The 26,686-nt window shown below is 41.1% G+C and overlaps 1 protein-coding gene across 1 annotated transcript in view; it reads right to left on the bottom strand.

Annotated features, from left to right (window-relative positions):
* The window catches only part of USH2A (usherin), a 562,110-nt gene extending 536,377 nt beyond the window's left edge, over nt 1-25,733 (bottom strand). The window contains exons 1-3 of the mRNA XM_074949260.1: nt 25,665-25,733; nt 24,366-25,044; nt 17,997-18,162 (exon numbers count right to left, since the gene is read on the bottom strand). Coding sequence (XP_074805361.1) covers nt 17,997-18,162; nt 24,366-24,850 — 651 coding nt within the window. The 5' untranslated portion in view covers nt 24,851-25,044; nt 25,665-25,733. The remainder of the gene's footprint in view (nt 1-17,996; nt 18,163-24,365; nt 25,045-25,664) is intronic.
* Between the last annotated feature and the right edge of the window lie 953 nt (nt 25,734-26,686).

The following is a 26,686-nucleotide window of genomic DNA, read 5'->3' as shown; positions in this document are numbered from 1 at the left end:
TCTGCAGGCACAGCTCCCATTGGCCGCCATTCCCAGCCAATGGGAGCTGCGGAGCTGGCATTTGGGGTGGGGGCAGTGCATGGAGCTTCTTGGCTGCCCCTACACCTAGGAGCCGGAGGGGGGACATACCTCTGCTTCCGGGAGCCACGCAGAGCCAAGGCAGACAAGGAGTCCCGCTGCACCGCCAACCAGACTTTTAACAGCCCATTCAGCAGGGCTGACCCAAACCGCCAGGGTCCCTTTTTCGACCCTTCCCCTCCCTTTCTAGTCGAAAACTGGACAACTGGGAACCCTAATTGAAACAAATCCTTTGACAACAGTGCCAGCTGTTCCAATCCATGACAGCCATATTTTTTCAAAAAATTGCATATAGCCACACAAACAACAGGAAGTGTTAGATCAATCTATCTGCCTTGAGCTGCTCCTACATCTACATTCCTCCCCTCAGCATTCAGTGGAATGGGCCTATTCCTCTAAGATGCAACCATGTTAAAAGGTTTCAGGGGTACCACAAACACATGAGACCCGCAGCCATGTTGAGGAGGACACTAAAATGTTTTGGAGGAAGCAGAGACATGCCCTCATTCTCACTTCCCTCAATGGTAGTGCCTACATTCCGAGTAACTGCAGGACTAAAAAAAAGTACTGGAAAATAGTCAGGGGCTTGAGGAACAAACCTCATCGGGGACCAGAATGACAGAACTGTCATAAAACAGAAGGGCTGGGAAAGATAAAGGGAAAAGAGGAGGACTGATAAAGAACAGTGAAGGAAGGGAGAAGCACAGGGTCAGGAGGGGCAAGCTGTCTCTTTGCCTTTCCTTCTTTTGCCTCAGGCCCATATCAGCCTTTCCCTTTTTTGACTTAACTGGGATGAATTTTAATTTCAGCCTCTCTACGTGTTTTGTACAATGTATACTTTCCTTTCCTGTGGAGTGGATTTCCCATTCATCACAAGATTTCAGGCAAAAATCCCAGGAGCATTTTGCTTTCCTTCAAAGTTAGCTTTGCTAAAATCAATAACTTTGGGGCTGCTTCCTTTATCTAGTACATACCCTCAAGAGCATTTCAAATCTAGTGATTTTTGTGATCAGTTGATCCTGCCTGTTCTCCATCTCCATATGTACATTCATATTTATATTCTCTCCCAGAATAATATTCAGAATACTCTGGCTGTATAGTCTGTCTAAGAAACTGCATAAATACAGCAATCTTGTATTTGCACTGGAACCATGCTATCCTTTGTAGTTTCAACATAGAGATCAGTTGGGATACTTCCTAACAACTTCACCCCAGATTCCCCCTTTTCCCAAATGATCAAAAGCTTGCTCTTTTTAGGGGCCTATTATATGCTGGAAATAAACATTTCCTGATTTATTTTTTCTGGCTACTTGGAGGTCTATTACAACTACCTTGTATTGTCCTTAACTTCTATACAAACCATCTCTGTTGAGTCAGTCAAAATATTTATGATTTTTTTCCTCTGAAGACTCAGTGTCATCCCTCACCAATATTACTACCTCTTTTCCAGATTCATATTAGCTCTTCCCTCACTAAAACTCTGTATCTTGGTATTTTAAATCCCCCTTCATTTTCCTGGTTGTCTCTCTTCTTCCAGTAATATCTTTCTTATCCTTGAAAACATGTCACTCCAATTCAGCAGTCTTATTACATATGCTCCTAGCGTTTGTATAAAAGATATTTAGCTTTTCTCTTTTCCCTCCTTTACTTTTCTTTCTCACTATCTCCTACAATGTTAATCCCTTCTCAACGGGAAATGGTTTTCCTTCAATCCAAGTCTTTCTTTTTGTGCATAGTGCCACTAGTTCAGCTTGAATCCCCCAAAGAACCATGCAAATTAAAAGAAAAGAAGGGGCCAACAATGGAACCCTGGTGTGCTCCTGAAGCAATTAACTTGGTGTGCAAGAACAAGCCATGTATTAATACATATTTAACCTCAGACTGTGAGATGAGAAGGGAACCAGAACATGGTGTGGCCCTGAAGGTATTTCAGGGACTACAGACAACCTAATAGTGACCTTCTGAATAAGTCTCTCAAAATGCTTTAATGTCAAGTAGCACATAGCAGAAGAATGATCCAAAATAACAATCAAGTGTACCATTATTTACTTGGACAACGGTAATCTTATTGTTGTGAGAAGGTCTAAAATCTGACTGAAATCACATATCTGATTACCTGACCAACTAGCCAGGGGATGACAGATTAGGAAGAGAGGAAACATATGAAACAGGTCTGTATTTTGATAAAGAATTAGTATTTAATCAGCAAAGATTGGCTATTGTTTTAAAATTTTTAAAAGAGCATCTGTCAAATCAGAGCTGAATTGACCCCTATGCTCTATAGGCAAGAATTGCAAGTAAGAGTCTGAAAATGTCACTTAATCCTTTACTGGTGTGTAGATAAGCCCATTAGTATGAAACAAGATTAAAATTGTTAATTGTAGTTCAGTTGCATTCCACCCCAAAACAGCATTGTGGCAATAAAAATATTCTTTATTACCTCGGTTAGTAGTGCTCTGTTATGCTATTAAGATGCCTCAGGAGAGAACAAACCATAAATTTCGCGGGGGGGGGGGGGGGGAGAGGGGGAGGGCGATGTAAGCTCAAAATTGTAAACAAACATTCTGAAAAACTTTAAATAATTAATGAATAAGCTTTTCTCGAACTACTATTTTAGCAGCCTTTGCTATTTCCATATGCAACTGTAGAGAAGCAAGTAACTTATGCTGCTAATGAGTTCCAAACAATGAAACATAAGAGGATCCTAGTAATCAGATCTGAAAATAGATGGAGAACCATTGCTTTCTTGCCGCATAATAACTCTATTTTTCCCAAGTCACAGAACAAATCAGATCCAAGCACCAATGATCACTATAGTAACATGAAAAGAGACAAGTATTAAGGATTCAACAAGCTGCCTTTTAGAAGCTAGAACAGCTACATAGAATAGACTTGCCAAATTTAATTGAAACAAAAAGCTCTGGAAGTACATTTGAGATAATCTCATAAGATTGCATTTCTTCTTTTTTTTTTATTCTGTTTAAAATACAGTGCTACCACTGATTCTGATTTTTGTCCCTGAACTATCTGTAATCATGTAAATGAGTAATAAGGTGTAGATGTCAAATGTAATGTTGGTTTTAAATAAAGTCTCTGTATTTTACCAGTCAAAGAATAAGTAACAACTTGCATAGATGAAGAAAGTGAACAGCTATCAGTAGGCAATGATTAATACATATGACATTAACGACTATAGACCTATTTCTAGTCACCTGACCAGGACATAGTCAATATGTGAGCAATTTTGTGCCATTTAGGCACTGTCCAGTGCTGAACACGGTGCAGCACTACACTGACTAGGGGGAATTCTGGGCAGAATTCTGGGTCAGAAGGCATCGTCTCCCTCAGCTCCCCAATATGAAGGGGGAATATGCAGACAGCTATCTGGTGCTTCTGGCCAGCTCAATGGATGCAGGAAGATGGAGAAGAGACGAGGGACCTGCCCTTGAGTGCCCCTCTACCCACACTGAACATGCAGGCAATGGCCAGGCACAATCTAGCAGCATAACCAGAAAATCATATTCTCCTACTGTTTGAACTATACCACTCCTCTATTTACAGCTTTCCATTGTATTCTGCAACAAGATCAAGTCTTTCCTCATTCTAAAAGCGATAAACAATTCTGCTTTCAATTCATGTTTCTCCCCCTCTTATTCTGTCCCCTGCACCAATGCCTAACTGTTCCCATCTTGCCTTCTCTCAGACTCAGCTTCCTCCACAGAGTTTCCCAACCTCAAACTGAATTATTCACGCTGGGCACAGAAGAGAAGATTTTTGCCTGGGCGAGAGAATTACACACCCTTTTTTGAGTACTACCACCTGAACATACACATTTTGCATTTTATATGCACAAAACCTATTTAGACAATGGATGGGATCTGCATATGTACTTTCTATTGCTCTACAAATGCTGTATGCAGAGGTGATAGCACTCAAAACATGAATGCAGAAGTATGTGCAGACAGAAAATTGCACATGTAGAAATGGAGGCTGGATTAAGGACAATTAGAAAATCTGGTCTTTAATTTCTTGATCTGATTTTTGGCTTTTCTTTCACAGGAAAACCTGAAACTATTCAATAATTCTTTTTAAAAAAGGAAATCAAAGCCTGCTCTAAACATTTCACTACATTTCTGAAGCTTCCAGTTAAATTTCAACACAAGGTTTCAGGTACTAACTCAGGACAATTTTGATGTTTTGTTACTAATACTGACATCAGATATACTCAGATATTTTGTAACTCTCACAGTTTGCTCCCTAGAGAGCCTCAGGGAATACAGCATGTCTACCAATTGGAAAAGCACTCATATAGCTGTATAAACATATTTTATGTCACTGCAATCAATAGATAACTGGGAAGAAGTTTATCAAGGTACGTACATGGGCATGCACTCAACAGACTAATTCAGAGTCAAGGTGTCTCTAGTCTAATGACAGCCTTGCTTACATTTTCTTTTGCATTAGGACTCCAGATTTCTGACCATCCCAAATTAGATATATACATACAAAGATCCCAGTTTAGGTACAGGGTGACTGTGAAAACCACACACCAGTTCTTCATCTCTTAATTTTTTCAATTAAAGTTACACAATCCTTTATGATTATTAATTTTAATACCTATTTTGGGAATTCAAAACACTTCTCCCACCCCTACCTTCATCTTCCCACTCATACTCCTACGAGGAGCGGGTAGACTGCTTAACATTAGCACACACTGTAACTTTATTACACGCCAGGTTATGTAGCACTCTCAGAATCTTGCAAGAAATGTTAAATATTCTTTTGTTAATTCATTGGTTGGCTCCCTATTTGCTGTATCCCATCAGCTGTAAATTGCAGTAATGGTTTTATTGCATATTACAAATGGTCACTAGATTAAGGCTCACTGGGCTGATTATTTTTAATGCTGTTTATTCTATAAAATGTGTAAAATTATTCAGGATGATGTGCAAAAGGGTTTGGCTTTTCTTTTTAAATGAAAAAATCCTGGGTTCCAGGCCAACACTGAGCATACTCAATACAATTTCCTTGGCTTTATTATATATATTTATTAAGTGCAAGGTCATGCATTTAGGGATTAAGAACAAGAATTTTAGTTATAAGCTGGGGACGCATCAATTAGAAGTAACGGAGGAGGAGAAGGACCTCAGAGTATTGGTTGATCATAGGATAACTATGAGCCGCCAATGTGATATGGCAGTGAAAAAAGCTAATGCGGTCTTGGGATGCAACAGGCAAGGTGAAAAGGAGTACTTGTGGCACCTTAGAGACTAACCAATTTATTTGAGCATAAGCTTTCGTGAGCTACAGCTCACTTCATCGGATGCATACTGTGGAAACTGTAGAAGATCTTTTATACACACAAAGCATGAAAAAATACCTGTGGGGGGAGGTATTTTTTCATGCTTTGTGTGTATAAAAGATCTTCTACACTTTCCACAGTATGCATCTGATGAAGTGAGCTGTAGCTCACGAAAGCTTATGCTCAAATAAACTGGTTAGTCTCTAAGGTGCCACAAGTCCTCCTTTTCTTTTTGCGAATACAGACTAACACGGCTGTTACTCTGAAACAGGCAAGGTATTTCCAGTAGAGATAAGGAGGTGTTAGTACTGTTATACAAGGCACTGGTGAGACCTCATCTGGAATACTGTGTGCAGTTCTGGTCTCCCATATTTAAGAAGGATGAATTCAAACTGGAACACGTACAGAGAAGGGCTACTAGGATGATCCGAGGAATGGAAAACCTGTCATATGAAAGTAGACTCAAGGAGCTTGGCTTGTTTAGCCTAACTAAAAGAAGGTTGAGGGGAAATATGATTGCTCTCTATAAATATATCAGAGGGATAAATACCATGTAGGGAGAGGAATTATTTAAGCTCAGTACCAATGTGGACACAAGAACAAATGGATATAAACTGGTCATTGGGAAGTTTAGACTTGAAATTAGACGAAGGTTTCTAACCATCAGAGGAGTGAAGTTTTGGCATAGCCTTCCAAGGGAAGCAGTGGGGGCAAAAGACCTATCTGGCTTTAAGATTAGACTCGATAAGTTTATAGAGGAGATGGTATGATGGGATAACATGATTTTGGCAATTAATTGATCTTGAAATAGTCATGGTAAATAGGCCCAATGGCCTGTGATGGGATGTTAGATGGGGTGGATCTGAGTTACTACAGAAAATTTTTTCCTGGGTATCTGGCTGGTGAATCTTGGCCATATGCTCAGGGTTTAGCTGATCGCCATATTTGGGGTCGGGAAGGAATTTTCCTCCAGGGCAGATTGGAAGAGGCCCTGGAGGTTTTTCGCCTTCCTTTATAGCATGGGGCACGGGTCACTTGCTGGAGGATTCTCTCCTCCTTGAAGTCTTTAAACCATGATTTGAGGACTTCAATAGTTCAGACATAGGTGAGAGGTTTTTCGCAGGAGTGGGTGGGTGAGATTCTGTGGCCTGCGTTGTGCAGGAGGTCAGACTAGATGATCATAATGGTCTCTTCTGACCTTAGTATCTATGAATCTATATATTTTTTTCCAAACCACCCAAAACTACACCAAACACTACTATATCTGCCAAATTTTATTTTTAGAGATAAAGATTTAGAAAAAGGCATCTAAATCATTTTTCTGAATCTGATTTTTCTAATGTGGATACTAAAATAAGACAATTGGTTGCCACCAAGTTTTGTACAGAGAAATAATCATTTGTATAACAAATTTAAGCCTGATGCAGTTTCGCATAACCAATATAATCAAATCCCTACTAGTGTTCCAATAGAATCATAGAATATCAGGGTTGGAAGGGACCTCAGGAGGTCATCTAGTCCAACCCCCTGCTCAAAGCAGGACCAATCCCCAATTAAATCATCCCAGCCAGGGCTTTGTCAAGCCTGACCTTAAAAACTTCTAAGGAAGGAGATTCTACCACCTCCCTAGGTAATGCATTCCAGTGTTTCACCACTCTCCTAGTGAAAAAGTTTTTCCTAATATCCAACCTAAACCTCCCCCACTGCAACTTGAGACCATTACTCCTTGTCCTGTCCTCTTCTACCACTGAGAATAGTCTAGAACCATCCTCTCTGGAACCACCTCTCAGGTAGTTGAAAGCAGCTATCAAATCCCCCCTCATTCTTCTCTTCTGCAGACTAAACAATCCCAGTTCCCTCAGCCTCTCCTCATAAGTCATGTGTTCCAGACCCCTAATCATTTTTGTTGCCCTTCGCTGGACTCTCTCCAATTTATCCACATCCTTCTTGTAGTATGGGGCCCAAAACTGGACACAGTACTCCAGATGAGGCCTCACCAACATCGAATAGAGGGGAACGATCACGTCCCTCAATCTGCTCGATATGCCCCTACTTATACATCCCAAAATGCCATTGGCCTTCTTGGCAACAAGGGCACACTGCTGACTCATATCCAGCTTCTTGTCCACTGTCACCCCTAGGTCCTTTTCTGCAGAACTGCTGCGTAGCCATTCGGTCCTTAGTCTGTAGCTGTGCATTGGGTTCTTCCGTCCTAAGTGCAGGACCCTGCACTTATCCTTATTGAACCTCATCAGATTTCTTTTGGCCCAATCCTCCAATTTGTCTAGGTCCCTCTGTATCCTATCCCTGCCCTCCAGCGTATCTACCACTCCTCCCAGTTTAGTATCATCCGCAAATTTGCTGAGAGTGCAATCCACACCATCCTCCAGATCATTTATGAAGATATTGAACAAAACCGGCCCCAGGACCGACCCCTGGGGCACTCCACTTGACACCAGCTGCCAACTAGACATGGAGCCATTGATCACAATAGAAACTGTTACAGCCATCGCTAGAAAGACAAGCAAGGCATTTCTTTGACAAGCCAGGCACTAATTCCTAGTCTCAGCACTGGTCACTCAAGCGATTGATCTCGTGAGTACCCACTGCAGTTAATGGAAAGTCTCCATTGACTTCATTTGTCTTTTGACCAAGTTCTGTAGCAGACAATTGACACTGCAAAGAGGATATTGGTAACACTACTCTTTCAGCACCCTGTAACAGCATTAAGTTCCTGCTTTGGGAGGAAGTGATATGTGTTATCCTCCCAGTCACAGCTTAAAAAACAATAGGTCCAATCTTGCAAATCCTTAGGTGTAATGCTCGACTTCATTCAGAATATCCTTGCTAGTTGTAAACCTTTGCAGGACAGCAACATACGTTCTTATTCTGGCAAGGAAGGAAGCTTTAATATAAGAGATAATGGGAGGTTGAGGGGAATAGCTAGGTTTCCAAGGACCTCAAATCATTATAACCAGAGAGCTTTCAATCAGCACAAAGCAGTCCATACTCCACACGTCGTGGCCCAAGAGAATAAGCAGCAAACACCACACTGGCATTTCTGACTCTGGTGGCATGAGTATAAATGAAGACCCCCGAAGATGCAAAGTCAAAAGCAACGTCTGAGTGGGCTGTAATCATAACAGTTTCTAAATGATGAATCAGTTATTGAGAGAGCCATGCTTATTTCCTCACACACAGGTCTGTTAGCATACATACAAAACACGTTAGCAGTCTGTAATACAGTACATGTATTTCTATGTTGCATGCTGGGGCTGCATGTGAGAAAATAAGCATGGCTCGCTCAATAAATGTTAGACATGTTTGGGGCGTGTAATAAATATAAAGGGAAGGGTAACCACCTTTCTGTATACAGTGCTATAAAATCCCTCCTGGCCAGAGGCAAAACCCTTTCACCTGTAAAGGGTTAAGAAGCTAAGATAACCTCGCTGGCACCTGACCAATATGACCAATGAGGGGACAAGATACATTCAAAGCTGAAGGGGGGGAACAAAGGGTCTGTCTGTCTGTGTGATGCTTTTGCCGGGAACAGATCAGAATGCAGCTCAGAACTCCTGTAAAAAGTAATCTAGCTAGAAATGCGTTAGATTTCCTTTTGTTTAATGGCTGGTAAAATAGGCTGTGCTGAATGGAATGTATATTCCTGTTTTTGTGTCTTTTTGTAACTTAAGGTTTTGCCTAGAGGGATTCTCTGTGTTTTGAATCTGCTTACCCTGTAAGGTATTTACCATCCTGATTTTACAGAGGTGATTCTTTTACCTTTTCTTTAATTAAAATTCTTCTTTTAAGAACCTGATTGTTTTTGAATTGTTCTTAAGATCCAAGGGTTTGTGTCTGTGTTCACCTGTACAAATTGATGAGGATTTTTATCAGGCCTTCCCCAGGAAAGGGGGTGTAGGGCTTGGGAGGATATTTTGGGAGAAGACGTCTCCAAGTGGGCTCTTTCCCTGTTCTTTGTTTAACATGCTTGGTGGTGGCAGCATAGGGTTCAAGAACAAGGCAACGTTTGTACCTTGAGGAAGTTTTTAACCTAAGCTGGTAAAAATAAGTTTAGGGGGTCTTTCATGCAGGTCCCCACATCTGTACCCTAGAGTTCAGAGTGGGGAAGGAAACTTGACAGAGCAAAAAAGGTAAATACATTTACTAGAGCTTTTTGTGTTGCCGATTTCATCCTTTTCTGAAGACTGCTGTGGATTGTAAATGAAAGAGGACAACATGCAGGAGACTAAAGTGATTTAATTAATTAAGTGGCTTCCCTTCTTTTTAGCCTATGCTCCCATTAAATTGGGGTGCATGTCAGGCATTGGCCTATACAAAAGAAATCATATTCTGTATGTACATAGAGAAAAGGTAACTGTTTTCAATTCTTTCAAGACACAGTTGGGTTCTTGGCTTTTAATATAAAATGTAAAGTAGTCAAAAACTTGTACAGAAAATAAAAGGATTTCACAAATTGGAAAGGACAAGTTTTCTCTTGATAGTCAAACAGTTATGATGTAAAGCGGTCTCATTAAATCATAAGTACTTTAACCTTTTCTTGAAAGAAGTGGAAGATTTAAAGATTTATAAAGAAATTTTGCCTAAACTAGGAAATGACTCATATTTGACATGTATTGAAATGATAATGCTGATTTCAATAGGCACTCTAAGAGCATTTTGCTCCCAGGAGAGTAATTCAGTCATGGTTACCTCTTCGCATTTAGATTTTAAACTTTCTTTCTAAAGCTTTTAATGTGCTACTGTCTGCCAAAACATGGCAGAGTTACGCAGATATGAGCAGGCAAAATAAAGGTTAGTAAAAAGATTATTTTTATAATTGCAGACACTAAATATGCAACAAACACATCAATCTGACATGTTCTCCAGAACCTCCTGTTTCAGCATACTAGGATGCATCTATGGAATCCTTATTTAAATTCCATCTTTAATTTGTTAAATAAATCTTGAACTATCAAAGGGAAAATGTGGGACTCTGAACAGTGACTATGATAAGAAAAATAGAGAGAGCTGTTGATACAAAGATCTGTAGATCTGAGGTTAGCATCACTATGAGGCAAAATTAAAGCAGTTTGGGTGCATGTGTTTTCCATTGTTATACTTTCAAAAGTTTTGGTTTCTTTTAAGTTCATTTTTAACTATGAATTTTCTGGGTTTTCATTGCTACTTTTGAAATCTTATGTTCTTGTAACTTTCTTTTATACTCCACCTTAACTCTATTATACACCTTAACAGAGTTTTGTGTCTGGGAATATATACCTAAATGAGAGAGGCAATAAATCTTAGTAAATCAACACAAAACATGTAGAATTAACTCATATGGGTTTCCCAGACCTTAAAGACTTGATCTTGCATCTGCTGAAATCAATGAGAGTATTCCCATTGACTTCAAAGGGAATGGGATATAGCTCTTTCTTTTTTTAGTATACATTAGTTACAAAACAAAAAATCACAACTGTATACCTGTTCTATGTATACAATTTTTTTTAATGTAAAGTAAGCATGGCACATCTTGGTTAGAGAAACATTAGTTACACTAAAATATATTTTTTTAAAGTAACAGTCCACATTCATTTCTAGTGTAACTCAATAGTTCAATTGACTTCAGTGGAATTATACCAGGGATGAGTTTTCCCCCAAACACTTGTTCTTTATACTCAGTAGAGGAATAGCTAGCCAAAGGAGTTGATATATCTTGATTTTAGTAAGGTTTTTGACACAGGCCCACATGACATTCTCATGAGCAAAACAGGGAAATGTTGTCTTGAGGAAATTACTATAAGGTAGGTACACAGTTGGTTGAAAGACTGTACTCAAAGAGTATTTATCTACGGTTCACCGTCAGACTGGGAAGGCGTATCTAGTGGAGTTCTATAGTGATAAGTCTTGGGTCCAGTACTATTCAATATTCTCATGTATGACTTGGATAATGGAGTGGACAGTATGCTTGTAACATCTGTGGATGATACCAAGGTGGGAGGGGTTGCAAGCACTTTGGATGACAGGATTAGAATTCAAGATGACTTGATAAATTGGACAATTGGTCTGAAATCAACAAAATGAATTTCAATAAAGACAAGCATTACGCTTACGTAAAAAAATCAAATGCACAACTATAATATGCAGAATAACTGGCTATATGGTAGTACTGCTGAAAGAGATCCGGGGATTATAGTGGATCACAAATTGAATATAAGCCAACGTGATGCAGTTGCAAAAAGGCTAATATTCTGGGTGTGTTAACAGCAGTGTTGTATGTAAGACACAGCAGGTAATTGTCCTGTTCTACTCGGCACTGGTGAGGCTGCATCTGGAGTACTGTGTCCAATTCTGGGTGCCACATTTTAGGAAAGAAATGGAGAAATTGGAGAGAAACAAAAGGACAGAACAAAAATCTTAAAAGGTTTAGGAAACCTATGAGGAAAGGCTAAAAACACTGCACACACAGTCTTGAGAAAAGAAGACTAAAAGGAGGCCTGAGAACAATCATCAAATATGTTAAGGGCTGTTATAAAGAGGACTGCGATCAATTGTTCTCCATGTCCATTGAAGGTAGGACAAAAAATAAAGGGATTTAATCTGCAGTAAGTGAGATTTAGGTTAGATATTAGGAAAATCTCTAACTCTAAGGGTAGTTAAGTTATCTAATAGGCTTCCAAGGAAGGCTGTGGAATCCCCGATATTTGAGAATTTTAAGAACAAGTTGGATAACACCTCTTAGAAATGGTCTAGGACAGTTTACTTGGTCCTGCCTCACCGCAGCGGGTTGGATATGATGACCTCTTGAAGTCCCTTCCAGCCCTACGTTTTAATGAATCTAAGGCACCATTACAACACATATTAAATAGGGTTGTATAAAATACTAGTAACTATTGTAAGCAGTAGACCACAAATGCTCTGAACCACATTTTTATGATTCACATTTTTCCTGAGAAAAAGGAGCAAAGCAATGGATTTTGTGTTCACAGGTACACAGGGTGTAGCAAGGAGGTACACCCAAGGGGGAGAATAGGAAGCAGCCCAGGGAAACCAGGCAACAGTCTGGTTGAGAGTGGGCCTGAAACAAGGTTAGCGTGTTGCGGGCGGATCCCCGCTGACCCAGTGGCGAACAACTTTGCCGTTGTTAGGGCCCTGGCCTGGGATGCGGATCATTAGGGAGGGTTGCTCAAAGCATAGTAAGGAAGTCCAAAGATACAGACCCACAAATGAAATGGCATGGTTTTAATATTTCAAAGGGTGGTTCTTCAGGGTTAGCTGCTTCTGTATAATATTTCCTTTTTTGTGAGAGAGCACCAGCCTTGCCATTCTTGTTGCCTGGATGATATGTGATTGTGAAATCAAATCTTGAGATGAACAGGGCCCAACCCAACTGCCACTGATTCGGTACCTTGATAGATCATAGGTATTCTAGATTCTTATGGTTGGTTAAGACTATGATGGGGTGTTTGGCCCCCTCAAGGCAGTGTCACCAAGTCTCAAAATCAAGCCTTGATGGTGAGTAACTCCTTGTCTGCTCTTTCATAATTGCATTTGGGTGGGGTGAGTTTTTGTGGTAAATACACACAGGGATGAATCTTGCACTGGGCACCGCTCCTTGGGATAGTACAGCCCCGATGGCTACATCAGAGGCGTCAGTCTCAAGGACAATGGGTTGGTCAGGGTGGACCAGCCCCAGGGGAGATGGGAAAGCTATCTTCAGGCATTCAAAGGCCTGGTGGGCCTCCTGGGGCCAAAGAAACCTTCCATGTTTATAAAGGATGGCAGTTAAGGCCTGTGAACAAACCTCCTATAAAACATGGCAAACCCCCACAGACCTTTGGATGTTTCAAATTCTCTGGAGTTCAGCCTAAAATCAAATTGCAGATGCCTTCCAAGGGTCCATCTGTAGTCTATGTACTGAGAGGATGAACCCCAGAAATGTGATGATGGATGATTGCTCAAATATTCACTTTTCCAGTTTTGTAATAACCCATGCTGGCACAGCTGTGTGAGAACTTCATGGATATAGTGGTCATGGCTAGCTTGACTTTGAGAACAGATTAAGATATTGTTTAGATATGCCACTACAAACCAGTCTTGGATATCTTGAAATATGTTGTTGATCGGGTGCTGGATGTCAGCAGGAGCACTAGTGAGCCCAAAGGGTATTACCAAATATTCTAAGTGTCCATGCCTCATTCTAGAAGCTGTCTTCCACTCATACCGCATCCTGATTCAAATTAGATGCTCCTCTAAGATCCAGTTCGGTGAACACTCAAGATGCCCACACTAAGTTCAGGAGCTCTGGGATTAATGGTCAAATGTATCGATTGCATATAGTTATTTAGTTCAGTGCCCTGTAGTCTACACAAAGTCTCAAAGAGCCATCAGTTTTTTTCACAAAAAATACAGGGGCACCTGCAGTTTTAGCTAGGTTTTACTGGAGGTGCTCCCTTCATGCTGCTAGCTGTGGTTTGGACATAGAATTTATATGCCTGAATTGAACTGTGGGTCTGGGCTGAAGGTCAATGGGACAATCATAAACATGATGTGGGGGTAGCGAGTGTGCATTCCATTTTTTGAAAACATCCTAGTAGTCCTTTGTACTTCACAGAAAGACGTGATCCATCATGCAGGATTGATGTTTCTCGGCCCAACAGGGTTGCCACCACGTGGGGGAACATCTGGTTTGCCGAAGGGGAACCCCTTGGCTTGGTTTCAAGGGTTCTGAGTTCTTGACTGAGAAGGCAATTCTCCCTAAAAAAGCTTGTCAGGAAGGTAATGATGTGTTGGGATCACGGAATATGGGGATCATGACGGATGAGCCAAGGTGCCCCTAAAAATCAGGGTAAAATGCAAGCAGAAAGTAGGGGTAAACCACAGGACTTCCCCATGCTCCCCAGTCACCACCTGCAGGATCCTCAATTGCAGGGGAATCTGCAGTAGTGTAGATGGATAAGGAACACCGGGGTTAGCATAATCTTGGGGATTCTTCTTGGTGGTACTCAGGCCTGAGTCCCCGACTGGGTGTGGGGTTAATCTCTTCCCTGTCATTGTCTTAACAGTGTGTTTGACAGGACACATTACCACATTCTCTGCTCCTCCATAACAGAAGCAGAGTTCTCCTGTCTTCTGTGCTCTCGTTTGCCCAGTGATAGGCAGGTATGGCTTGACCAAGGCTGAGCTCATTTGGGTCCTGAGGGCTGAGCTTTGGGTAAGGGTGAGAGGTAGGTGAGGTCCTCCTACGTTCCAGTTTCCATTCATGCAGTCTGGTGTCTATTTGGATGCCCAGGTCCATGAAGGCCTCTAAACTTGTGGGGAAGAGTCCACCTGTGCCTGCTCATATTTTAGTTCTTTGCAAAGGCCAAGCCAAATCTGATGGAGGAATGCAGCATTATTCCAGGCAGTATCTATGGCCAAGCATCTAACCTAGCCAACATAAGGAGGGGCTAACTCCTGGGTTTGCCTAAGCTTTGGTAAGGCAGTCTCTGCCATGCAGACTTTGTGAGGGTCGTCAAAAATAATGGCAAAGGCTTATATGAGTCCCAGTTCGTCAGTACTGGGTGATTCTGTTCTATAGGCAAGCTCAGTACTAGCCCCATCTTAACTTCATCTGTGATGTACTCCTGGGGCTGAAACATAAACAGAAGTCTGCAATAGGTAATGAACCTGCAAACCTATTGCAGATACCACCATCTCTCTCTCGCAAAGGAACTCTGGGGCTAGTCACCCAAGTTGGTGTTATACGAGAAGCCGAGTGGTTACCCACAGTCATGCTGAGCGCTGTAGCTTGCTCCTGCAAGGAACGATTTCCTGTCTGCAGCTACCATACTTGGTCCCTCAGTTTCTGGCTGGAGGGTAGCCATCTGTTCCTGTGGACTCAGAGGCCCCTGGGATGACAGCAGATTAAAGCCCCGGCAGTGTCCATACTCAGTCAAGGAGTTCCACAATAAGTCCCAGGGGAGACGAGGTTGGTCTGAGCAAGCTATCAGGGCCCATAACATGGGCTGTTTGACCTAGTGGTCTCAGCCAGGAATAGCGTTGGGGTCATGGTCACGCCAAGGGGGCAAAGCCGGAATCAGCAACAGGAGTCAGGACGAGGAAACAGGAACAGGCGGGAGACGTGGTAGCAAGAACAAGGTCAGATAGGAGGAACAGGAGCAGGAGGCAGGCAAGGAGTCAGGGATTTGGTCTCAGAGCTCTGAGCAGCAACAGGCCTAGCAATTAGTTGCCCAGACAAGGGATGGGACAGGAACAGGAGATTTTATACCAGCGGTGTTTAAGCAGTGGTCTGTTGTTAGTCATCTGACCCCACTGAACCATTGGGTGTAGCTTCTAGTGGTGGGTACTAGCAACAGTTCCCTTATCAGCCCTCACAGCTCAGTGGTGCAGAGGGTAAGCCTCCCATCAGCCCCACAAGCCTGGGTTCAAAACTCATGGTACCTAACAAATATACACTTTAAAATCAAGTTGGTCAGAGAATGGCACTAAACTTTTTCCATAATGTTCAATCAATCAGATCAATCTTGAGCCTTGTCTTCACTACAGAATAAAAGGTGTGTATTTAAGTTAGCTAACTCCAGTTAATATCCTAGTGAAGACAAGGCTGTAGTTTTCACATGAGTTAACAGATTGAGTTAGAGTATTGGGGAACCTGGGGTTTAACTCGATGCTCTAACTCATGTGAAAACAGACAGACTGCCTTGTCTCCACTAGGATTTTAACTTGAGTTAGCTAAATTTGATTTAAGAACACTCCCTCCCCTCCCCACTGCTGTGAAGACAAAGCTTGAGTCTGCTGAGGTTTCTGGAAACATCCAGTCCGCTACTGGACATTAAGCATTGGTTTAACAAGTATTAGCAGAGTCTCGCCCATACTAACATTACTGCCTCTCTTTTCTGCAGTCACTCTCCCCCTCGCCCCAAAAAATTGGTAACTTGCCACCTTTCCAGCCTTACAAAATGGTAAAACTAGTTCCTTGTATCATTTGCTGAGAGTTACATAAATGTAGGGACTACAAAAACATTACCAAACTAAAGGCCTCAATGCACACTGCCTGGAGATCAAAAGCCACATCTACTCTACAATATATCGAACAGGCTGCTGACATTATCATCCTTCATAAGAAGTTGTGGCCTACAGGTCGCAATATGCAAGGTTCTATGCTAATCTGAGCAGCGCAGCAAAGGATTCAGTCAATAGTCTCTCCACGTCTCAATAGGTTGTACTTCCTTATCAGAGAGGAGGGAGGCCACAAGCTGCATTACTAGAACTCCACTGTGGAGAGCGCCGCCTCAGACAAATGAAGGACTAAATGGTGGGGAGCTTTTTTTTTTTTTTAATGCAATTTAAAACTTCTTTTTTTTTTTTTAAGAAATCTGGTCCATTTGCTCTTCACTTGGCTATCCCAGCCTTTAGCAGCTTCTGAAGCTAGTACAAAACGTGGCTGACAGCCATAGCAGTAATATAGCACCCTTTGAGTGTCTGAAGTGTAAAGTTCATTAGTTCTACCTTAAGGTCACTCTTTTAATCCAACAGACAAAATTTTATTCACACTACTATGCTGTTATCTCAGAAGAATGAAAACTGAAAAAAAAAAAAAACCACACACACAAACCAAGGACGGCTTGGATGCTTTTATGAGTGAGAAGGATCAGCACTACAAATGTAAATCACAGTCAATACTATTTAACAAGTTGCAAGAATGCATTGAAGCCATTTCTTGATTGTACTGTTAACCAAGTAAACTTAAATAGTACAGGTAAAATAAACTAACTGAAGAAAAACATTTCAATACAGGATAATTAATGTTGATTAAGTTATTAATTGAAGTTGGTTTACAAACAGAATTTAGTATGGTCTGTTGGGAATTGAAAGATATGCAAATAATTTAAAGTATTTTAGTTTCTGCTGTATTTGCTGACTGATTTTTGTAAATACATTTAACAAAAAACGTTGCTTGAACCTCACAATCTCTTTTAAATCATTAAAAAATTGATATGCCAAGAGAAAATTAATTTTTAAGTTGCAGGGGCTTTGTCTTTATAATTGTGTATGACACTTAATACAAATAAAAGTTCAGTGTTGTAAATATACTTGCTCTGACCCTGATCCTGCAGAGAGTTCAGCACATGCTTAACTTTGCACATTATAAGTAGTCTGTCTCAAGCAACAGAACTATCCACAGTGCATAAACTTAAGCACATGCATAACTCTTTGCAGGATCGTGGCCTGGTATCTATATTTGAGTGAGACATTGCCCTCTAGAGCCTATGATACTTACTACTAGTAGGAGTTCTCCTTTACCTCCAGTGCTAGAGCTTTGAGTTTGTGGGGCTGAAAGAAGAGGCTTTTAGTCCTGCCTTACCAGATTGAGTGTGTGGAGTTGTGACAATGCTAAATTAGTATTTATTTCAAAATCTGTCCCCAAATGTATTCAAATTACTTAAATTTACTTGAAGGGCCTGATCCTACAATATTCCAAGAACTACCATCTCCTGCAGGATCCCCCCAATTTACCATTAATTAATATTTTCCTTATAGTTTGGGTGCTTGTGCAGATATACCACTCTCACATTTCCTGCATTTAACCAAATGTGCTTTTTTTTATTTTACTCACCTGCACGCTAAGATGAATCCATTTCCTCACAAGAATTCTCCCCAGTGTCATTACTTTTATTGGCGGCTGCAAACCATTTACTGTGCGATAATAAAACATGGTCTCTTTTTCAGAGACTGTGAGTTTGAACACAGTCTGCCCATCAACAGCCTTTTCCATCACACACCTTTGGAAATAACCAAGAAAAACAACATAAGGTCAGAGGCACACAGATAGACACACTCAAGCCAAGGTGCTACGCAGTAAAGTCATGCTAACCAGAATGTATTAAAATAAAATGTTAAAAATACAACCTGAGCAGATGCTCAGTGACAGAGGTGTCACGGAATGTACTACACACAAGGAAAAATATTCCTGCTAAAACCCCCTATAACTTGAAAGGAGAATCTTTATTTGCAATTTATTCCCCACAGTCTCACTTCCTTTATTCATGGATCTCTGACAGAAAACATGGTGGCTGTCTATAGTCTGTAAAACTAATATTGAAACTTCTGGCTCATTAGTTTCTTTGCTGTACTTTTCCTACAAAGCTGCACAATACTGCATCCTGATAAGGCACTAAGCCACTAGCATACTTTCTTTTAATTTTAATAAAGTGAATATATGCACCAGAAGGCCAATATTTTCCCACAGAACAGGTGCAGCACAGTCACAAGCAGTGCAAGATTCCCCCACATTGATCTGTAGATATGTCTCAACCCTCTCTAGAGAGCCCCCAAGTTGTAAGAAGGTTGTTCAGTCAATCCTTAGCTTTTCTGCTGAGATTTCAGGTTAGCACCAAATGCAACTTGGACACTGACGGACAAGGGACTGGACTGAGGCCACACAAATTCATATCACATATCTAGCTGAAAGTACTTTTACCACATACCACCATGTTGTCGGAAGCTACACAGCAGACAATAGGCTATGTAAGAGGCTTCAGATAGTAGGTATTTTAAGCACTACTGAGTGAGCAATCCAAAGCTGAAAAGCTTTACATTCCATTGTCAAGCCATCAAGCCATTCTGGCAGAATTCAACTCACCCATCCATGAACATGTTCATGAAGAGCCAGATTCTGATCTCAACTACACCGCAGTAAATCAGGAGTTAAACCAGTTTTACACTCATATCTCCATAGACCTCACTGAAGCAAGCGAAATAAGAATTTGTTCCAATATACTTTATTAGCTATTAAATCTCATTCCTTTATGTTGTCCACTCTTCCCCCTACACACAAAAGTATCACAGCAGCTGGCTTATTGGTAAAAGTACCTTTGTCATTAACTGACTCACATTTAAAACCACTAAGAGAAAAATAAATGGATCTTGGCTGTTACTCTTTTTAGCCCCCAGGGATGTTGTCAATAAAATTTACTTGCCAAACACAAACTCCTATTTTCCAAACTTACTAAAAACACATTTCTTAATATATTGTTGATTGGTCTTCTCATTGTTTTGTTTGCCTGTAAACATGCTAGTTCTGGTAGATAATACATGTGAGGGAAAGACACAGCTAAGTAGCAAAATATTTAGGCACTGGATTTACCCAGTTTCTGGATAAACAATAGTTAGATAATCCAGGATTTGTTTATTTTACTTATCTAAAACAAACACCCCCCACATTTTTTTATACCCACAGGTGTCATGACTTTAAGAAGGGAAGTGACCTTGATGTACTGAATTTTGAAAACTGGAAATTACAGATATGAATTGTGACCCACCCCTGAAAAAAAGAGGACGAAAGTGAGATGTGTGTGTGTGTGTAAGGGAGAAATGATGTCAATAAAGGTGAAATAGGTGAATAGGCATAACGGTATCAGTTCTGGTTAGGAACGGTACTTTGCATTCCAACCAGACCTGTAAAAAGGAACAGCCATCCTCTGTAACTGTTCCAACTTTCTGGTAAAACACAGAGACCTACTTCCTGGCTGTGAAATTCTTAGAACACACACATCTCCGATACTCAAAAAGAAAATGAGGGTGACCTATAGCATCCAGAAGGGGGAGGTGGAAGGGAAGAGAGGACAAACCAGGAAAGGGTGAGTGGGTCACCCCTTTATTGTCCAAAAGCAGAGAAATGCAAAGCTTTTTAAATTCCAGATGTAATGGTTACACAAAGACAACTTTCTATATTATATGAAATCTTAGTGTTTATCTTTTTTCTTGCTATTCTTTCCTCAGTTTCTCAAAATGCTAACTTAAAAGGGGGGGGCCTATAAATATAAATACAAAACATGTATGTTAAAAGAACATGAAACTTGTAAACTTAGTAAATACCCATTCAACCTTAATTCTGCATCTTTGGGTGCATATTTGTCTTTCTATTATGGAGTCTTTCAGTCTCTCGACATTACATTCCTGGGTTCTATTCCTAGCTCTGGGAGCAAAGTGGGATCAAGTGGTTAGAACACATTTCAAACAGCACACGGGAAGCACAAAGATTTGGCAGATTCATTCTGAAAGACAGTGAGAAAAAATGGATGAGACTTGGGTCTGTTATATTTGAGATCAGAGTTCTATTCCAACACTGCCTGAAGTACTTGGGTAAATTTTCAGTTAAGCTAGTTGTAAAATGGGTGACTAATACTTTCCTAAAAAGAAAAGGAGTACCTGTGGCACCTTAGAGACTAACCAATTTATTTGCGCATAAGCTTTTGTGAGCTACAGCTCACTTCATCGAATGCATTTCCTGTCTCCTTAAGTGTAGCAAGGCAGTTGTGTGATGCCTTGGTCAGTTTGGCTCCCACTTCAGTGCCCCTCCTGTTATGTCAAATGGGATTTGGAGTGTGTCTCTGTCCTATAAAGATTTTTTCTGAGATACAGGGCCTACTACTGCTATGAGCATGTAAGGAAAGGTTCACCACACACCCTGTACAACAAAAGGAAAAAATGCGGCTCTATCAGCTCTGGTGATGTTGCCTTTTGTGTTGTGGACTACATGCCTGCTGAGTCAGACTTCAACGCCTGTTTGTGTGGCACTAAGTGGTTGACTGGCTTTCTGTGTGACCAGGCTGGTCCAATGTGTCTATCTGCACAATACTCCAAGCACTCCCTCTGTCTGATGATGTGCTGATCTTTTGTTCCAAGTTCACTCTACTATACCACCAGTTTGTAATCAACTACGGTCTATCAGCATAACATGCATGTATATGTACTGAACATCTATGCCCAAAGTCACAGAAACTCCCGGTATCCAATACAAACATTGAACAGAAACATTAAAATTAGGATTTTAAATTGTAAATCTCCATGATATTCCACTTCTGAAGGCACTAGATATGCCCCTTGTGTAGTCATTTATGCTTCTGCAAAATGAGTGCAACATAAGGAGGAAGCCAATGAAGAACCAGACATAAGACCTTGCCTATGACTGCTACTATCTAACAGAGGTCCTGATTCGGCAAGCACTTAAATACATGCTTAACTTTAAGAAGATGATTAATCACATGAATTTCTATGCAAGTAGTCTCAGTACCACACTGAGTTACTTCAATGGGATTACTAATCTGTTTAAAATTAACCAAACGCTTTAATCCTGAGGGCATTCTGCACCAAAAAATTAAAAATTCTGCACACATTTTAAAATTCTGCAAAATTCTGCAAATCTTATTGTCAAATAAATGTGGAGGCTCCAGCATGGCACTGGAGGGGAGGGATAGCTCAGTGGTTTGAGCACTGGCCTGCTAAACCCAGGGTTGTGAGTTCAATCCTTGAGGGGACCATTTAGGGATTTGGGACAAAAAGTGGGGATCGGTCCTGCTTTGAGCAGGGGGTTGGACTAGATGACCTCCTGAGGTCCCTTCCAATCCTGATATTCTATGATTCTATGGAGAGCACAAGCCACTGACTGCACAGAGATGGGAGATCACTGTACAGCTCTCCTCGGGACACCGTCTCAGCAGTGAGGCTGCACCCAACCCTGACATGGCGCAAGGACTGGGCCTGCCCCAGAAACACACCAGAACCCTGCCCCTCTGTGCCAGGTACACCAGATGTAGGCAGGCAGGCTCAGCAAGGCAGGATCCAAATGTGAAGGGGCTTAGTGTGGGGGGTGTAGGTTCAGAGTGTTCTGTGTGGTGCAATCTGGGTGCGGGTCGCTCAGTGGGGGATCCAGGTGCAGGGGGATCTGGATGCACATTGGGGGGTTCTGGGTGCAATGATAATGGAATTCTGCAGGGGGGTCCAGGTGAAGGTGGTTGGGGCTCAGCAGGAGGGTGTGGGGGGACAGAGCTTGGCAGGGGGGTCAGGAGGTGGGGAGCTCAGTGGAGGGGGGCTCAGGTGCAGCTGGTTGGGGCTCAGCAGGGTGGGGATCTGGGTGCATGTGGCTCATTGGGGTGGTCCAGGTGCAGGAGGAGTGAGGCTTGTCAGGAAGGGTTCTAGGTGTATAGGGGTCAGGCTTGGCAGGAAGGTCTGGGTATGAGGGGGTCTCCCCCTGAGGAGTGATGGGTACAGGAAGCATGGGGGGCAGTTTGCAGAGCTTCCTCTAGCAGGGAGAGAAATCAGGGGGTGGGTTTGACACAGCCCCGGATGCCGTGCAGGGGAAGAGGAAGTCCTGTCCTCCCCAGCCCAGGCAGGACTAGCAGCTGAGCCTAGGCACAGGGTAGGAGCCACCAGCCGGGTCTTCCCCAGTCTTGCCCCCTGCCCCACAGTGATTTACCTGGGCACCCGAAACATACTGCTGGGGAGGATCGGATGACTGCTCTTGTGGCTTCCCTTTGCTACCCCATCAGAAAGTCATTTTTCTGTGGGGAAGCGACGAAATCCATGGGGGACATAAATTCTGCACATGCACAGTGGTGCAGAATTCCCCCAGGAGTAAATCTTGAGCACTTTGCTGCATCAGGGCTACAATTATTCCTTGAGATCAAGTTGAAGGGGCTTTACATTTGGTTCTGTCTGAAGGTTCTATACTTATAACCCTATCGTCTGTATGTATGTAGACATAGGTTTGTTACAGATTAGCACCCCAGGTTGGACTTTAACTTCTGCGGATTTCAGATGCTCAGGAGGCACTGGTCTTTACAGATACTGTATGTAATATGCTGTCACAGCAGTTATAACCTATAAACCCCTTCAACTGTATCACAGCTGACTTTCTCCTTTAGCACAAGTGATAAGGACCTGCACTTTTGTTGCTGTAGGTCTCAGGTTCAACCACTAATTTTGACCACAATATCAATACATATATGTGGTCCACGGCTTAAGGCAAGGGAATAACCACTGCATCTCAACATGTTGTGTGCTTAAAACACCATAGCTCTGCCATGCTGTATGAAAACCAAGAAGTGAAAATGACTAGAAACAAAAGAAAAAAAATGTATTCTAGTTTTTTTTCTAAGCTGAGTAAAGTACAAAAATATAAACAATCACTATCGAAAATGGTACAGAGGAGCATATTAGATTTTAAGATTCCACAGATATGGAAACATTTTATTTTTAATATATGTCCACAATGAACATATTACGCTTTTTGCACACTATACTTTAAAGGTCATCTGCAAAGAGGAAAACTTTGGGGATTGGGCTTTTCTTTATGAAGTATAAAGGCAGCCTCAAAAGTTGTTTTTTTAAACAACCTGCTTGTGTTTTACATTAGATTCAGGTCCTCTCCAGGCTGAAAGACTGATGGGAGACCTAATATAATGATATCACGTTTGCTAGGAGAGTGAAATTTAAGCAATTGAAACAAGAAGGAATTTTTAGTCAGTTTTTAAAACTTCATTTTTAACACTTATTCAAACTTCAATGACTAACATTTTGAATAAAATAAGCCTTTGTTAAAAGGTTTAGCACCCTTTCAAATTCAATAAACATCCCTTAACCTTTCACCAACAGAATATTGTCCAATAAGAGATATTACCTTACCCACCTTGTCTATCCCTAAACCTGGCAGAAATCCTCCAACAAAACTGTGACAATCAGACTTTATACTCCTGATATTTCAACTTTTTTTAAAGCAGATCGGGAGCTGCTTTAAAAAAAGCAGGGGTTAATGTTAGGTCATCTTCATCCATCTTAAAAACAAAGCAAAAAAAGGGCACAAACCTTTTTTTAAAAAAAAAAACTTTTTTTTACAAATCTTTAAAAAAAATTAATTATACATTAGGATCAAATACATTTAACTGAAAAAATTAATATGGGTTTGTATATGAATATCTCCATTGAAATTAATTGTGCTACTCATGAGTAAACACCGCAGGAACAGTCTTCATATGCCTTAATATTTGCAGAGAATGAAGCCCTTGATCTGAAATATAATTTTTTAAATGTCTCATAGTTTCCTACAATGCATCTTTGTTAAATTTTAAATAGCACAGTAATAGCAGCTTTGACTACCATGATTTTTCAGAGCACCATGAAAGTAAACACATGTAACGCTACTTACATTACACCTTCTTGCTCAGGTTTCAGCCAAACAGTTAATGTAAATGATGCTGTGAGCCTCTGAGAGCGGGGAGTAGAAAAACAATCCTTGTGATTACGAAAAATAAAACTTAGAGAGTTGATGGAGGAGCCTGGATGCAAATCATTCTTGTCTTCTGTGATACAAGTGCCAAGGCCTGTTGAGAAAAGTGCAGTGTAGGAGGCAGGTGAAGATCTATATGGACACTCCTGAATACAAAACCGCTGGGTACAGGACTGAATACTTTCAATAGCAATAGAACTGTGACAAAAAGTACTTCGGTCTGGCAATCCACACGTTGCTTGAGTTGGCACAACAGACACATTCTTGAAAGCTCCCACATTTTCTAGTTTGGGGAAATGTCCCTGTGAGCTAACCAATGATAAGAAGGTGTAATAAGCTAAGAGTAATGTTTCAATGGCATGAAATAGGAAGCCACCGCCCAAGGAAAGAACCAGGCAATTCATGTTTACAAAAAAGTCTCCTGCGGATAAAGCATCCCTAAATAAATAATATCACCCATCTCGGCAACAATGCTTTCAAGAGCGTGGTTCTCAAATGATGCAGAGTTTCATCTTTGGGAAACCAAGGCAGGTTTGCATTCTCAGAGGACACGGATGTTCTTCTGGCCAACTGCACAGACGTGGGTGACCGCCAGCATCTGTAAACCAATACAGACAAACAGTACCCATGGGATGAATGCTACTTTCTTTTTTTAGTTGAAGATATCCTGTTGGAAATATTAGGGGCCATATTCTTCCTTCAACTTCAGGTCAGTGTGTCAAACCAGCAGTCTTTGCTCAAACAAAATTCGCTTTAACTTCAGTCTTATTTAACTTGTGGGGGTTTTGTTTGAGTAAAGAATGTACTTTGCCTAATGGAAGTTGCATACATATATCTGATTGCAGAGTTTGGCCCAGTTCTATTATGGTAAAACACACAATTACTTCAAAAGTAATGAAAAAAAGTGCTATATTATATAAAACCACAGTTTAGCTCCCAGATATATATATTTAAGATTTTTCTTTAATAAAACCTAGAACCTCAAACTTTACAACATAATTATTTTTAAAAAATTCATGTGCATGTCAGCTCTACAGTTCCGTATTTAAGCCATACAGACTATACAGTTCTATATTTAAAGTTCACAGAATGTTCAGCCATACTATACCAAAAACTGTTCACCTGCACTTATGACACAAAATGCAACACACAAAAGGTGCATCCAAATTTGAATGAAAAATGATATAGTTTAAATTTGCAAAGCTCTTTGTGTCTTACCCCATTGTCCATTTGACGCAGCTCCTTTTAGCTCTCAGTAAAGCTGATTAAAAACATATCGCCATCTGTCCTGTGTGAACCTTTTAATAGAAAAGGTCTGCGCTGTTTACCGACACTATAGATATATAATTTGGGTTATCTATGGACAGCTCGCGCTATTTAATTACAATTGATAAATAAGTTGAGTTACCGTTATTTATTGCATTTCAAAGAAGAGGATATTGCTCCCTCGGTTTGACAATTGGCTCATTGGTAGGAACACTGGCTGCCGTTGCCTGGCAACACCATGCTAACCCCACTTACTCTTCGTAAACAGGCCTTGGCAGCAGGAACACTCAGACTCACAGGTAAGCACTTTATTAACTAGAGCTGGAGAGCAGTCAGCTATTTAGCCTGGTTACAACAGCCTAACTCCTCAGGCCTTCATCTTGTACTCCTGACAGTGGCTAGGATCTGGGTGCTTCCCCCACATACATAATTTTAAAGTAACAGTACACAACACACACATCTCTTTCCACACACATACACACACCCCATCTCCCTCCTGATTTTGAAAAAAAGGAGCAGATTGTCAAGCAATTTTCCTGTCATTCAAGTTTAAGGTATAAAATATTTAATACAGCAAGTGATGACAATTTGTTCCTCTTCGTGGGTTACAGAGGTTACAAGCATTTAAACTGCTGGAAAACTGACTTTACCATTGGTTTAGTATGGACTCTTTATAATTGGACAGCATGTATCTGAACTTCCTGTAGGTTGTGCCACATCTGGCACGTTCTCTGCTGTTTGGGTTTGGAGAGTCAAGAGGTTGTGTGTGCCTGTGATGGTATTGCTGTCTGGTCAAAAATAGGTGTTTGTCATGCATCCCATACTTGTTTTATGAGCTAAGATGTTAAGTGAATTCCACAGATGAGAACAGAGGAATAGTTTCTCTTTTGGACCAACTTAAAATATAGGCAGTTGTGTGAAAGCAGTTAGATTTGTGGGCAGAAGACAGAAGTAGAACATGCTGTGACAGACTG

Source organism: Natator depressus, chromosome 3, assembly GCF_965152275.1.
Source record: "Natator depressus isolate rNatDep1 chromosome 3, rNatDep2.hap1, whole genome shotgun sequence".
NCBI lineage: Eukaryota > Metazoa > Chordata > Testudines > Cheloniidae > Natator > Natator depressus.
Note: the sequence above shows the minus strand (reverse complement) of the source record. Positions and strands in the feature narration are given on the sequence as shown.